The sequence below is a fragment of the Mytilus edulis genome, chromosome 5, assembly GCF_963676685.1.
Source record: "Mytilus edulis chromosome 5, xbMytEdul2.2, whole genome shotgun sequence".
Lineage (NCBI taxonomy): Eukaryota > Metazoa > Mollusca > Bivalvia > Mytilida > Mytilidae > Mytilus > Mytilus edulis.
In genome coordinates this window covers 68738309-68753840 of record NC_092348.1, presented here as the reverse complement: position 1 = coordinate 68753840, position 15532 = coordinate 68738309, and the positions used below count along the sequence as shown (strand labels likewise).

Genomic DNA, 15532 nt, shown 5'->3' with positions numbered 1-15532 from the left:
CTACGTCTCTCTTTCACGGTTATTACCGAGCTATGCCATGGAAGGCATTTATAAGCGAAGATTTGAAAGGCCATTTGAATAATGTACCTTGAATGACAAAAGAAGAGAAAAAAAACCAAATTATTCTGATTAATAAAATGAAAACATGCTCTAGACTTAATTACGTTGAATCAAGCAATGGTTTTTTTAACAAAATACACAACCTGTTTAATATTTTATTGATCATTCGTCTTTCAAAAGATAGAATATTTTTCTCCTATGACCACTATTTCGGTGACCTTAATAAAGAGGTTAATTATTTATGTTACAATCAAATTATAAGATTATAGTTAAAGGAACGTTAATAAAACAATGATGTTTGTGTCATATAAGAACAAATAACTATACACTATAGATAAAACAAGTTAGATTTGAGGGTCTGTGTGGGTGGGTGTCATTACTTTATTAGATATATTTTTTTTATTATTTTTTTTTCTATTCTTTGTATTTTTTACCCATTATTCTTTTCTTATATTGTAGCACCTCGTGATCTTCTTTTCTTTTCTTTGTTTGTTGTTCTATTTTTCGTACTTTTTGACTATTTTTTAGTCTTTATATTGTCGCACCTCATAATTATTTTTTTTAATTTCTTTTTACCTATTTTTCTTTGTCATCGTTGTTTATCCATTTCCAGAAGTAATTAGCATATAATTCTCTATACTGTAAACCCCATCGAGATCCCCATAAATAAGTAATTAATAAACAACAAGTAAGGTATAAGAACACGTCAGGTGTTTCTCTTGTCATTTACAAAACAATGCCTTGTACGTCCAAAAATTTAGACAAACTATGTACAATTCGTTATATTTTTCTTCCTTATACTTTTCCTTCCTTCATTGTTAAATTGCATTAGCTCCAAATTGTGTTGTGGGCCAGCTGAAGAACGCCTACGGGTGCGTGAGTTTCTCGCTACATTGAAGACCCATTGGTGGCCTTCGGCTGTTGTCTGCTCTATGGTCGGGGTGTTGTCGCTTTGACACATTCCCCATTTCCTTTCTCAATTTTATATGACTTATAAAAAACTGTAATATTAACGAAAAAGCCTAATTAGATTCCAGCCTAACATTCTTTGGTGGCCTTCGGCTGTTATCTGCTCTTTGGTCGAGTTGTTGTCTCTTTGACATGTTCCCAATTTCCATTCTAAATTTTGTTTCTTCACATTTGAAAATGTTGTAGCTAGTTTGTTGTAGAACTCATGATCCCTTGTGTGTTCGCTAGTTTGTTGTAGAACTTATGATCCCTTGTGTGTTCGCGTTTCGTGCAGATTCGTTGTATATAACAGGTATTTCATTTAGGGAAGACTCTGAGTATCCTTCTGGAACACCCGAGACCCCTCTTTCCAACCCATGTTTTTATGGGGGTTGTGTCGCTCAGTCTTCAGTTTCTATGCTGTGTTTTGTTTACTGTTGTTGGTCATTTTATCGTTTTTTTCCATGGCATTGTCAGTTCGTTTTCAACTGTTTGAACATCCCTTTGGAATATCTTTCGCCTCTCCTTTATAAATGCAACGTTTTCCTTATTCTAAATTCTTAATATATAGTGTGTTTCACACTACACTTAAACGATAGCAGATATTAAGAAAAGTAAGACAAGTAAAACAAGCAAAACAGCTTGAACATTTCCTGATCTAAAATCGGCAAAAATCAAGTTATCCATTACAAACAAAACCGAAGCTAAAAAATCTGATTTTGACAAACTTGGAACGATCTTATAAAACTTTGAAAATTGAATGAGCATGCCAGGTTTAAGACTGGTTCAAATCAAATCAGTGCTACGCTTCACAATAATGGAAAATGTCACTAGGTAGAAATTAATGATTCTTTGTTTGAAATATTGAAAAATGTTATAAACTATTACTCACACATAAAAAAAACCTGATATTACTAATTATGATTAAATATAATTGTCATATTTTCAGTCACATAAATGCACCTGTTTTAAACGTCAATTGAAGTAAAGAACTTATTAAGGGATTGATAACTATTAAAATATTACTCTGATGAATATCCTTTATATATATTTGACACATACATTTTTAAATGTTTCTTTAAATATGAAATTTGAATTTGTGTATCTTTATACGTAACCAGAGACACATGTCTCTGACGTAATTTATTTAATCAATGTAATCTGTATATTCTTTACGTTTCCAAGAATAACCCATGTAAATAGCTTGCGGTTACTGTTGTTCATTCTTTGGTTTTGTGTACTGTTGTGTCTGTCTTTTTCTTTTTAGCCATGGTGTTGCGCGTTATTTATCGACTTATGACTTTGCATGTTCTTTTGGCATCCTTCGCCTCTCTTTAGCGTTGTTTATAAAAAAAATGCCTTTTTCATTTTATTTTGATAAATTATGACAGTTCAATTCTAAGTTTATTAAACAGAAAAACACATAATAATAGTTCAATCCTAAGTTTATTAAACAGAATAACACATACGAAAGAAAACACTTGTAAATAAATACATAATGGTGAACGTTTCAGTCAGAATTCCCTTTAAGTAGGTGTAATAAAAAGTAGACCAATATTTAAAAATAAGATGATTTTTCAATGTTAACATAATTGATAATTTAAAAAATCGCACATTGTTCTAACGAGGAAGTTGTAATTCTCACTTATTATAATGACACATGTAAACCTCAAGTTACAATGATATATATTAAACATAGATAATAAATCAATTTAAATACCAAGTAATGTAGCTGACCCAACGCTCTTTTGTTCATTCGTTACATACATGTATATCCTATGTGAATTAATTATTAATAAGGAAATAACTTAAAAGGTAGACTGATATTTTCCCAAAGAAGTTTTCCAGATTTTTTATTCAAGAATCACTGTTAAATATGTTATGGAAGTCTAGGTTCTAACATAACTATTTGTAAACAGAATGCTCTTTAGACAATTTCGTGCAATTCAGGGTTATAGCAAAGGCCACTTTTCGTCTATACATATCTCATGATTGGTCAGGCCATTTTGACCATCGAATTAGAAAATTTCGAATTTCGCCATTTATATCTTTTGCAGAAGTGTCTTATCGATAAACTGAAAATGACATGGCAAAAAAAATACAAAAACCAACCAATAAGTCCACCACATTTTAAAAGAAATCTAAAGACCGAGCTACACGAACTCCAACGACAACTTGAGGTAATATAGGTTACCTTGAAGGGTTAGCCGATCCTGCTCCACACGTGACATCCATCATGTTCCTCCTATGAAATATGTTTATATGTTCAATGTTTGTTCTACTCTAATATTCATCTAGTATGAAATAAAAGAAGTCGTGGGAAAAAAGAAACATTCACCTTATGACAAAGAAAAAGCAAAAGACGTGTTAAGATATGATATACTCTTCTATGCACCTTAGATATCCCACGGTTCTAATTTAAAAAACGGGGGGGGGGGGGGGGGGGGGGGGGCTGTGTAGTCAAATTATAGGCAAACAGCATTTCTTTTCAGCGTGCATATTCCAAGTCTAGAAAGTCGTCAGTGCATATTTTTGATATTTCTCGATCCACAAGATTGATTTATCCCTTTTTGATTGGCAGCCATAAAAAATTAACATTTATTATAATCAATGACAGTAATTGTGCAATTTGAAATTTAAATGCACCAAAACTGTAGGTGCACCACGTATATTTTATGTACAAAATGTCCCACGATATACGTATTGCCGTGAATTATTTTTTTTTAGTTTGTTGGAGACAATCATTTGCCCCTTTTAACCTTTAACCTTTTAAATGCATAGTTTTCGTTTAAGAGACTTTTGAGAAGCAATACATCTAGTAATCACATTATTATAGTAAGATAGGTTGCTAAAAAAATACATCCATGTACATCTGCTTTGCTCTTTTTCTCCATTTTACAAGAGCGTGTGAACTAGTGTTCTAGAATACATTTAAAGGGGGAATCTCTATGCAACAGACTAGACTACTATTCCCCAAGGAAACTTTACCAGAAAATGTACTATTATGAACGGTTCAAAGATAAACAAAGAGATAGATAATGAAAATTTGATCGTTGATAGGTGCACACATATCAATCAATATTTATGTTCAATTATTGTCCCTGTCGCGTCGTTATTCGGTATACAAATAACCCGTGGTTTCCTCGTTCTTTATTTTAGGTATATTCCACATTTTTTGCACTATACCTATAATGACAATTGGTTTTTTGTGTATTTTGCCATAACATGTTTCGTTAATTATACCTCATATTGAGCAGGGCGAAATATTATGGACATACTTAAATTATTTTCATATTTATTCCTAGGATTTTTCTCCTCTAGTAAGTAAAAATTATTCAACTTATACTTAGCATGTTATTTTGTTTTCCAAACCTTTCAATTGAATTTCGCCAGTCTAATAACAACTGTACGAAGTGAATTTAGAATAATAAAGTAATTAATAATTTATTGTGTAAACAAATGTCTCCATAAAATTTCTAGAAATTAATTACAATTACTCTTTTGAATTTTAATTTTTTAACGAGCTTTGACATGCAGTACATGTAAAACTTAATGTTTACGGGAGAATGAATGTGCTGCATATTAATTTTAAACATTTCTGCGTATTTTCAAACTAAATGTTAAACAAACAAAAAGAACCACAATATCATTTCTGACAGATTTCCAAGGAAAATATATGACATTATAAAGAGTGGATTAGCGTTGTTTCAACAGATCAAAACTTTACCGTGCTGTGTATTATGATATGCAAAGTATTATATAGCGAAGGAGTTTGACAATTAGTTGATTAAAATAGCATTTTATATATTTCGTGCGTCCGAATTTTCTGGATTAACCCTTATTAAGAATGCTACAAACCTAATTTGCACATTTTTCTTTGACAATTTTTAAAGAGATACTCGATGTAAAAAAAATGAAGGAGGAACGTTAAAAGCCAAGACTGTTTAAGCACATAAACAGTTTAAAAAGTTCTACTATAGAATAGGACATAACATAGCTTATTTAAGGCAATTGGAACCGTTACATTTGTGGCGGGGGTATCGGGCACTGATAACATAGTTACGCTGATCATAGTCCAATTTGACAACAATAGATTAAATGTGAATAACACAATAAATTGAGTAAAACACCAAAGCATTAAACAAGTATCTGTACGTAAAAAAGCGTAAAGGAAGCTGATAATCACATAATTTCTTCATAGCTAAATATACAATCTGTTTCTTTACTGTGGACCACATGGTGGTAAATCGCTTCAAACGTTCATCAGCAGAAACTTTGGCGTTTACATGACATAGTCTTGACTCGATACAAGTAGCATGTAATCGAAAATTGTGAGTTACAGTAATCAACTCCTTTCATAACATCTATACTAGTAGTTTTAATTTATACATATCTCTCAGACAAATTCAAAACATAAAGTTACATGCCTATTTATGTTTCTTTGATACTCATACATCCCATCAATGTGTTATTGTACTATGGTAAATTTGTGCTTCTCTGTTTCATATTTTTTTGTTTTTATAGTGATTAAGATTTTAACACAATGTTGACTGCTGTACCCATATTTTTGACATTTCTACATATTATTTCTGTTTGATTTGTTCACACTTCGTTGTCAATTTATTGGAATTTGATGCGACTGTCATACTAGTGAAAGAGTTAGCTAGCTTTAAAATCATGTTTTAACCACCATTTTCTACATAAGAAAATGCATGTACCGAGTTAGGAATATAACAGTTGTTATCCATTCGTTTGTGGTGTTTGAGCTTTTGATTTTGTCATTTGATTAGGTTTACCTGAAAAGTAGAAAGAGCTAGATAAAAGAACAGTATATTTCTAATTCAAGATATCAATAGAGACCTTAGTGTTAGTGCAATAGGATAAATTATCTTTTCTCAAGTTGCTCCACATTCATGAAAATACAAGACAGTCAAAATTATATGCAAAATAACTAGCGTAGTCTATGAATAATTAGGTCAATTTTTTCTGATTAAAAAAGATTTTTTTTTTCATTTTCATTGATTTTTGTCATGTCATGTACCTATCAGCCCTATCACGATACATGATTTACTCATTATATACACCTGACCTTAGGTTTTTTGCACATGTTTAACAATTGTCGATCTAAATTAGTGCTTTTGACATTTTAGTTAATTTCAAAAGTAAATTGGGGTCTTTAGTCATCCATTTAAATATCACAACATAGCTTTTATGGTTTACTTTTACAAATTGTAACTTGGATGGAGAGTTGTCTCATTGGCATTTACACCCCATCTTCTTATATCCTTTTAATGAATTTCAAATTTGAAAAATATGATACAGAAATGCACTAGGATTTTTGGGAATTCAAGTCTAGTTTTATGTACAAAGACAATGAACATGTGTCAGAAGATAAGCGATCGTTCTAGGCTTTTTCTTTATTAATTGCTATCAAAGTTTTCTATACATTACACCATCTCTATGAACAAATAAGGATGATGTATGATTCCAAATGAAACAACTATCCACTAAACTTAAAATGAAGAGAATGTTTTAAAGCAATTATTGGCAACTGTACGGTTTGCATGCTAACCGATATTGCTTTCTTCTAAACGTGTTGTTGCAACTTGTGTGGTATATAACAGCTTTTGTGATTAATAACAATGTTCCTTTAATAAATATGACAATGCTGTTACCCATCACGTGTGTCAAAAAACTTAATGGTACACAAGTAATGTTATTAATTACAGAATGACAATATTGATGTATATATACCAACCATTACATGGGAAATGACCCTATTTGTCCAACAAATTGGTGACCCTGCATAACCTTTTAGCATTCTTTACTTTTGAAACAGTAGTTCAAAACAGACTAAATAATCAGTCGAATTGAGGTCTGAAGCAGAGATGTCGGTAACTGCTAGTAGTCCTTTGTTACTTATTTTGCTTAGTTTCTTCAGTTAACCTTTCTAACATTGGATCCGGACTCCTTTAGGTGTCAGACCACCAATTAAAAATCCCTATCTGTTCAACCAAATTTTGCAATTTTCACAGCTTTCTAAATATTTTACCTTAAGTTTAACTTCATAGAAACCAGGTATATCCTTAACTGTACATGTATCAGCTTTCTACATGCCAATTTTCACTATACCTTTAAAGCCTTCCAACAAAATAACTGACCTTCAAACAGAGGTACTCCTAAAAAAAAACTGGTTTTCTGGAAATCTAAAATTAGTATACTATGGAGCGTATTAATCCTAAATTTTTAATGCAAACTCATAGATGATCTAGATGTATTTCTCTTTCACCAAAAGTTTCATTTCTGCAAATTTGTTGGTTAGTTTAAGTAAACAAGGACACCAAATGCACTATTTTGTGTCAGAGTAGGGCTACTTTTACATACGTTCTAAATTGGTGGTCTGACACCTTTATCTGAGTTTTACTGTGTGTACTGCAGTGTGTTTGTTTATTCCACATTGACTAGAGTTGAAGGAGGAGAGTTCAGATATCACAAGAAATGCTTAACACCGCTGTATTTTTGCGCCTGTTCTAAGTCAGGAACCTCTGATTTTTGTTAGTCCTGTATGTTTTTACAATGTTGGTATATATATATGAATCGGAGTTTAGTGGGTTTTTCAAAATTGCCTCAATGATTTATTTGCCATGCTATTGACCGACAGCACATTCGTAACTTCTGACATTAATAAAAAAAATATATTTCACTCACAAAATACGGAAAAATGTGAAAAACAAATATTTGAGAGAAAAAAAACAACATAATCATTACCCTACTTCTACAGAGCATTTAGTTATATGATACTAATAAAAAGGAAAATAACAAAAATGCCGCAAACCGAGGAAAACTCTAAACGGCATAACCCTAGGCAGATGGCAAAAGCAAAGGCTCAAACACATCAAACGAATGATTAATTACAACTGTCATATTCCTGACTTGACACAGGCATTTTCTTATCTATAAAATGGTAGATTAATCCAGATTTTATTGATAGCTAAACATCATACTTGTATAACAGTCGTATGAAAATATATATATCACGTTTTATGGATTATCGGGGGGTGGGGGTCAGATAACAAAGTCTTGCTGAAAATATAAAGGACCGCGTAATACAGTCTCTCGTGTTTTTCTTTTTTGTAGTACACGTATGTCGTAAACACCCACAGCGAAACGAAAACTGAAAGAAAAGGGTAGGCGGTCATGATGTCGTAGAACATCTGATGTAATATATATATTCCTAATAATCATGAGTGAATTTATTGTGATTTTTACTACCCTAATCACACAACATACAATTACAATGTCATCATGTTGATGTATTAACCCTGGTAACAAGTTTGATGATGAGAAGGGGGATTGATAGATATTTGTTTACGTAAATAAAAGATAGGTTAATATGTATTTAAGCTACTAATAGACAAAACAATATATTTTATCACCTGCCATTTCTTTAAATACAATGTAGAATTTTACATCGAATGTATAACACAAATAGTTAATTTTATGACATTTGGATAATTATTCTCATTAAAACGTTCATTGCCTGACTAAGATTGAGAAAGTCAGAGTATGTTTCGATCTCAATCTGATTAAAATATAAATCTCTTATTTCGTTATACTACTTTATACTACATATGAGTATAGTATAACTTAGTAATCAAAATCAGAGATCAATATTTTAATTAGATTGTCTCGATCTGAGCCAAAGTTTAGCTAGAACCAAAAGTGGCTTACAAGAGTGTACAGTGACTCTTGCTACCTTGTGACGAGATCTTGTTAGTTTGTCACAATCAAAGGGTGAGACATATGCCACAGTGTAATAAGCCATTTATCAGTTTTGATGCTAACAATATTTCATCTGCACGTAATAAGAAAAACAAGAAAATAAAGACACAAAACCATTTACATTGATTCGTATTGAAACTGTTTTTGTTTCTTCTGATTGTTCAGTCAGTGTGACTGAGACATTGTATTTGTCATTTTGCACCTAAAGGTATGCTGTTGAACTTTCCAACTTGTCATTTTACTTATTTTAATGTTTGTGTTTTATCATTATCTTTTGTGTTTTGCAGATTTTCATCCTGCTCAGGGTCAATGGGGTCTCAGATGGGGTTCGCCGGGATCTTTGAAAAATTTGAAAACCGTGAAACTTCTTGGAAATTTGAAAACAATCAAACATAGCAAAGTTTTATGGCGTCCAATGAAACATGACATTGTTATAGCAAGAGATAGTTCAGATTCTAGTGACGATTCAGACAAACATAGGCGACGTTTCATTAAAAAACTAAAACGTCGCCTTTCAAGACGGAAACGTATAAAATTAAGGAGAAGAAATGCTAATGCATTGATTGAAAAACTAATAAAAGAGAAAATTTTGCGAACAAAAAAAGAACTAAACAAAAATGCCAAGTCAGATAAAATGGAACCTCGTATTCATAATATTGACAAAGGAAATCAAAACGTTAAACCGTTAACTAAAACAAGTTTGGTCAAAACGCTTGGAGAAAGGCTACTATCGGATTATGATTATACAACAATAACCCCAAATGACAAAGAATTAACAGGACCAGTTGTTTCTTGGGACGGTATTTTTACAGCAAATAAGAATGTACAAAGTTTCACCAAATCTGTAGCCGTTGGGAATTTAGGTCACTCATTTATAAAAGCATCTTCACCGGGAATTAGCGTTTCAACATCTCCGAAACCAAACGCAAATACAAATGCTGAACAAGAATTTGAAGGAGAAATAGAAACAGAAGAATCAGTCATAACAACAACAGAAAAGAATATATTTTTAACGTCAAAACAAAATAATGGAGAACAGGAAATAGAGGCAGAAGAAACCACAACACAAAACATTATATCTACCATACGACCACTTGCATCCTCAACAGCGTCACCAAACAATGGCGAGCAAGAAATAGAGGCAGAAGAAACAACAACAATAAACAGTATAACTACAGTAAAATCACAATTATCAAAAAGTACAGCTGCCAGTGAGCAGGAAGTTGAAATAGAAGGTATCACTAGTACAACGAAAACCTCCATCACACAACAAACTTTAGCAACTGTAGACCAAGAAGTTGAGACCGAGGAAACCACAACACCACTGTACAGCACATCGACAAAAACATTAGTATCTAGCATAAACGATCACCAACCAAAACAGAGGGTCATTGATAATGTGGTTACAAATAAATACCACGGTATTGCAGGTATATACATTAAACCAAAGTCACTAGGTAAACCGCACATAACTGCTCAAATAGCAGGAGCGACGAGACAAAAAACTGAAATTCCTTTAAATAATGGTAATTTTAGTTATATCACAAAAGACGAACTTTCAATTTCTGGCAAAAATTTACCCTTAGATATAAATAGAGTTAATTCAAAATCAATTCTAAACAAAGATGCAAATGGGCATTCAATGGGTTCTGAAAGAAAAATTGACATGAATAGCATTATTCGGCATCCACAAAAAGCATTAGGCAGCTACCATCCACCAGTCCCAGCAGAAGAGGCTGTAGTTAGTGTCCCAGGGGATGCTTCAGTAATCAGTTCACTCGACAAAAACATTCTTCAGACAAAAACAACTTTAGGGAAAGTAGGCAGCGGTAGACGACGAGTAGATGATAATGGCAAACCAAGCTTGAAATATCCAGCTGACCTTAATTCTACAACGGGATTAAGATCGATCGGATCGAATCCATCGGAAAAAGAGACATTAGAATTCAGTGGAAACGTCTTTAAAATCCAACCGTCATTAAATGTTCACGTTAGAACAACTGCATCAAAAGACAAGAAAGATAAAACGTCTACAACTCCTTTAAGTGCTCATTCGAAACCCATTTCAACAATTCCATTAAAGTCAAATAGTTTTGTTGCACCAACCAAACTCCAGAAGACTATTCATACAATAAGAATTAACGGACAAAGTAAACCAGCAACAAATAACATTGTTCATGGAACAAGACGGTCCAACATGCGACATATTTCACTTTCAGGTAAAGATAACTTTAAATTGCAAAGGCACGGGATTACTTATTTACAACCGACAATTGAAGTGGTAAGGAAAAACGGGGAAAGACCAGATCAACAAACTGGTAATGGTGTTGCAGCTAAACTAAACAAGAAAACCATTTCTACAGTGAAAAACCAAAATATTTTACCTCAGATCAATGATGGTCGACGATCTTCAAATTTTATACTTAATAATGGTGGTAATGCTTCCGGAAAGACAATGTCGCAGGAACCACATGACAAAACCTTCATTGCTGGTAGGAGAACATCAGATTTATATAATAACGCTCATCCACAAAATGGTAATGGCGTTGCATTTAAATTAAACAAGAATACAATCTCTGGGAAGAGAACCCTAAATAATTTACCACAGATCAATAATGGTCGACAATCTTCAATTGGTATACTTAATGTTGGTGGTAATGCTTCAGGAAAGACCATGCTGCAGAAACTAAATGACAAAACCGTCACTGATGCTGGTAGAAACGATATAAGTTTAGGACCGACGAAAAGTCTAACCCCTTTTCTTCACAATACAGCACCCTTTGTAAATGCAAATGAAAACACTAGAAATGCTAAAAATCAAAATTGGAAACCAGTGGTTCATAGTATTTCAAGCATGAACGAAATTCACACAAGGACAATAGGTTCAAAAGATACTGGTTTGGATCACACTCCAAAAATTAATTCAATTTCTAAATCCATACAAAAAGAAAACAGATCAGGTATAAAACCGAAAAAATTATCATGGCAACACAGAGCTACCAGCAAACCAGTTGTTCAACAAAAAGCTTTTGTAAACAATCCACCAAACCCTTTACCCATTGCTTGGGGTCCTGCAGCAACAAGTAACACAGTTATCAAAGAAAAGAAATTAGGAACAACTGATATTCCAGGACAACAACAAAAATCGTGGGGTCCAATTGCAGTCGGTAAGCCGAGTCTTAATAAAAAGGATACTAACGTGGAAATCGGTAACGATATACAATGGGGGCCAGTTGCTAAAAGTAAACCGAGTCTGGTAGGTAAAAAGAATATAAACACCGAAATTGGTAGCAATATACAATGGGGACCAGTTGCTACAAGTAAACCAGCTAGTATTAACTATATTCAAACTCATAAAAATATATCATGGGGTCCAGTAGCTACAAGTATTCCTGTTGTGACAGGTCAGCAAATGAATATGCAGGACAAAAAAACAAACATCGATGCATCACGGCAACACATTTCGAACAATGGTCAAGGCTCGAGCGACAAAGTTGCTACTAATAATATTCTAAATCCTTCGCAGATAACCACAAGTCACATCTCTGGTCTCTCTCGTGGTTTGCTTGACCAACTTAGACAACCAAGCATGAGAAATTTAGGTTCAAATAGAGGTAGACTTACTATCATGGATGCAGGCAACAGTTCAAACGTGTTACCAATGCCAAATGGGAAAGCCAAAGATCAGATACAAAATAAGATAAAAGCCGATGAAATTTTAACGTCTAAGTGGTTAGACTCCAAAAGAAAAGAAGCTACGGTGTTAGCAACAGAGTTGGGCGGCATATGGAAAGGTAATTGTCTTACATATAAGTTAATAACTAAACTGTGTATAAGCATATTAAAATGGTATCTCTGTTTGCAAGTCGTAATTGCATAAGTTTTGAACTTGATACTTTTACAGGTACCAGTACTACTACATGATAATGACATCACAATAATGGGTCTGCATCTTTGAAACTGTATAGCGTTTTATGTTCCCGTCTATCTGTCCAGCAACACCATTCTACATTACCATTTAATCTTACATTCAGTTTAACGCAGGTTTTGAGATTTAAATCATCTTTTTAAAATTATATCTGGATAAAAAAGGTAAGAATATGTGATGTGATTTTCAATGAGACAACTTTCCGACCGATAGCAAATGGCATAGAAGTTAGAAGCTATAGTCGTTCAAGTAAAATTAAGCGGTTCTTAGTTATAAACAAAGACGCAGAATCATAATAATAATATACCGTATAATGCATATGGTTAGGAATACGCAAGGTTCTAATGTTAAAAGACATAATCGAATAGCGCAAATATAAAAATAGTTTGTTCATCAATTAAAGTGTGGTTTTCAGATGTAAATAGAACAATGATTGGTGGAGCCTCAAGCTCATGTCCAGTGTATACAATTAAATACCAGGACAATACAGTTATATTAGATACAGTGGATAATAAATGCAGAACGTAGGTTCGCTGTCGTGCAGTAGTGCTAGTTTTGCATGTCATGCCTTTTGTAACCAAATACAATATTATACATGTGTGATAGTAGAATTTAGTCTTTGCAACTATGTAATTTATCATACATATATGCTTAATGCGAGAATTGCTCTTGTAGGCTCTGCAGGTGGGTACCACGAATATACATTAATATATATCTATTGCATGCTTAAAGCAGATGAACAAATATAAAGTCATTTTTACTGATTATTTTAAAGGCGTTTTTCATGATAAAATGCATAATGTGAATTATTTACGCAGAGCGCGCGACTTATGACCATGTATGTTCGTTTATATTTACATGTCAATACATACGAAACAAGATGTTAACTGCACTCATTTAAAAAAAGGAATTCTCGTCATCGGTGCTAAAAGCCAAATATCAAAATGAATTGGGTTCAACTGGTAAAACCAAACAAATTGTACAGCAAACATAGCTAATAACATCCTGTACTTGTGCATCGGGAGGATTAGCTCAGAATGCACACATGTAAAATTTTAGTTTTATCCGAAAGAGTTTCAAGAATCAATGTTCAACAAACACATTCCATATCGGGCTCCTCTTAGGAGGGAATTATTGATCGTATCCCTTGGCTATCGAATATGACAAAAGAAGAATGTTAAAATAGCCATAAACACATGTAGATGATTTTTTTTATCGATAATGTTCCATTTTTCAGTAGTTTGTTCAATTGTACTGTTTCCTTACTTATTGGTTTCTATAAAGATTTAAAACTTTATCTTTTCCCGGAAATGTATAAAATACAATGTTTGGCATACAAATTAAAAAAAATATCTTGGGTATGATTGCCAACAAGACAAGTTCATGTTTCCATGTGGTTGTCAATGAGACCAGTCAACTATTCATATGAATGCCAGTTCAAATATTCATAAAGACTCAAGGACAAAAGATGTGACTGCCAAAAAGACAACCAACTATTTATCAAAAATGAAACATTGTGAATTCATATATATTTTCCTCTGTGTTTTTGTATCATCGTATTGACATTTGATAAGCAAGTCGTGTTAATCGGATAGAACTTTAAACTGCTCGATCTTCGATCACACATAGTGAAATGCAAAGTGTGACTAAGTTAATTGTTAACTTTATATATTTTAAAGTGAAGAATATGACAGTTGTTGTCCATTCGTTTGAGGTGTTTTTTTGACATTTGATTAGGGACTTTCTGTTTTTTATATTTACATCGGAGTTAAGTATTTTTGTGATTTTACTTTATTTTTTATAACATTTTAGGGTTATCACCTGGCACAAAAAGACAAAACGTGAACAAATCCGAGAGAATACGTGGTACGGTGCCAATGTCTACTACAGGGATAGGTTGGTTTAACTAAGTTTGTTGGTATTTTAGCAAATCTTAACACAGAAAAAGTTATGTTTGATATTTTACGAAACATTAATACGTCCGTTAGCTCTCTCGTTTGAATTGTTTTACATTGTCATTTCGGGGCCTTTTAATAGCTGACTATGCGGTATGGGATTTTCTCATTATTGAAGACCATACGGTGACCTTTAGTTGTTAATTTCTGTGTCATTTTGGTCTCTTGTGGACAGTTGTCTCATTGGCAATCATACCACATCTTCTTTTTTATATATATATATGATTGATATAATCAAAACTTGAAGCTTGCGTCTGTGATTAAGTTACTGCAAAATATAAATAAAAAACAAAACATCAGTGTAAAGTATTAGATGTATAACTAACCAATAACAAGAGGAAGACTTTAACTAGAAAAAAAGTTGCTGTCATCATCATCCTCATCGCCATCATGCTCGTCGTGATCGTCGTTGTCGTTAACATAAATTATATTTTGCTTCTATTTATTTCAGACCCTATTACGTTCCGGTGGTCACCTACGTGGACTTAGCTAAAGTTTGAGAATAGTTAGTCACTGCCTGTACTTCCAAGAATTCCATGTTTCCTTCATGAGGAACGCAAAAGCTACAATTTACACATGAATGTACTTTTCTGTTTGTCGATTTCATTAAATGGGTACCATCATACATTATGTTTAGAGGTGTTTCTGAATGTTTTTTCTTTGAAAAGTCATATTTGATCTTTATATTAATATTGCATAATGATGGAAATGATTCATGGCTTTTTATTGGAAATTTCTTTTGTTAAGAATCAGACTGATTAACGATTTTTTTATGCGTAGTATATTGTAGTATTCATGATGGGATTATAATTATTACTATATATTACTGTTCTCATAACAGGAAAAAATCAGCGCACTT

The 15532-nt window shown here is 32.8% G+C and overlaps 2 protein-coding genes across 2 annotated transcripts; both read left to right on the top strand.

Annotated features, from left to right (window-relative positions):
• Positions 1 to 4226: 4226 nt before the first annotated feature.
• On the top strand, positions 4227 to 11604 carry LOC139525211 (probable serine/threonine-protein kinase mkcC). The gene is made up of 3 exons (XM_071320402.1): positions 4227 to 4328; positions 9078 to 11563; positions 11596 to 11604. Exons 1-3 carry the CDS (start codon positions 4277 to 4279, stop codon positions 11602 to 11604), a joined length of 2547 nt encoding a protein of 848 aa, XP_071176503.1. The 5' UTR covers positions 4227 to 4276.
• Positions 11525 to 15303, top strand: LOC139524301 (uncharacterized). The gene is made up of 4 exons (XM_071319044.1): positions 11525 to 12584; positions 13134 to 13242; positions 14531 to 14614; positions 15125 to 15303. The coding sequence occupies exons 1-4, from the start codon at positions 11645 to 11647 to the stop codon at positions 15171 to 15173; spliced, it is 1182 nt and encodes a 393-aa protein (XP_071175145.1). The 5' UTR covers positions 11525 to 11644; the 3' UTR covers positions 15174 to 15303.
• Positions 15304 to 15532: the final 229 nt, after the last annotated feature.

Bases quoted from the DNA above. Each gene is read 5' to 3' on its own strand.
- LOC139524301 (XM_071319044.1), top strand. From the start codon at position 11,645: ATGAACGAAATTCACACAAGGACAATAGGTTCAAAAGATACTGGTTTG. The intron at 12,585-13,133 runs GTAATTGTCTTA...TGTGGTTTTCAG, and splicing joins GTTGGGCGGCATATGGAAAG to ATGTAAATAGAACAATGATT. The intron at 13,243-14,530 runs GTAGGTTCGCTG...ATAACATTTTAG, and splicing joins GTGGATAATAAATGCAGAAC to GGTTATCACCTGGCACAAAA.
- LOC139525211 (XM_071320402.1), top strand. From the start codon at position 4,277: ATGGACATACTTAAATTATTTTCATATTTATTCCTAGGATTTTTCTCC. The intron at 4,329-9,077 runs GTAAGTAAAAAT...TGTGTTTTGCAG, and splicing joins CCTAGGATTTTTCTCCTCTA to ATTTTCATCCTGCTCAGGGT.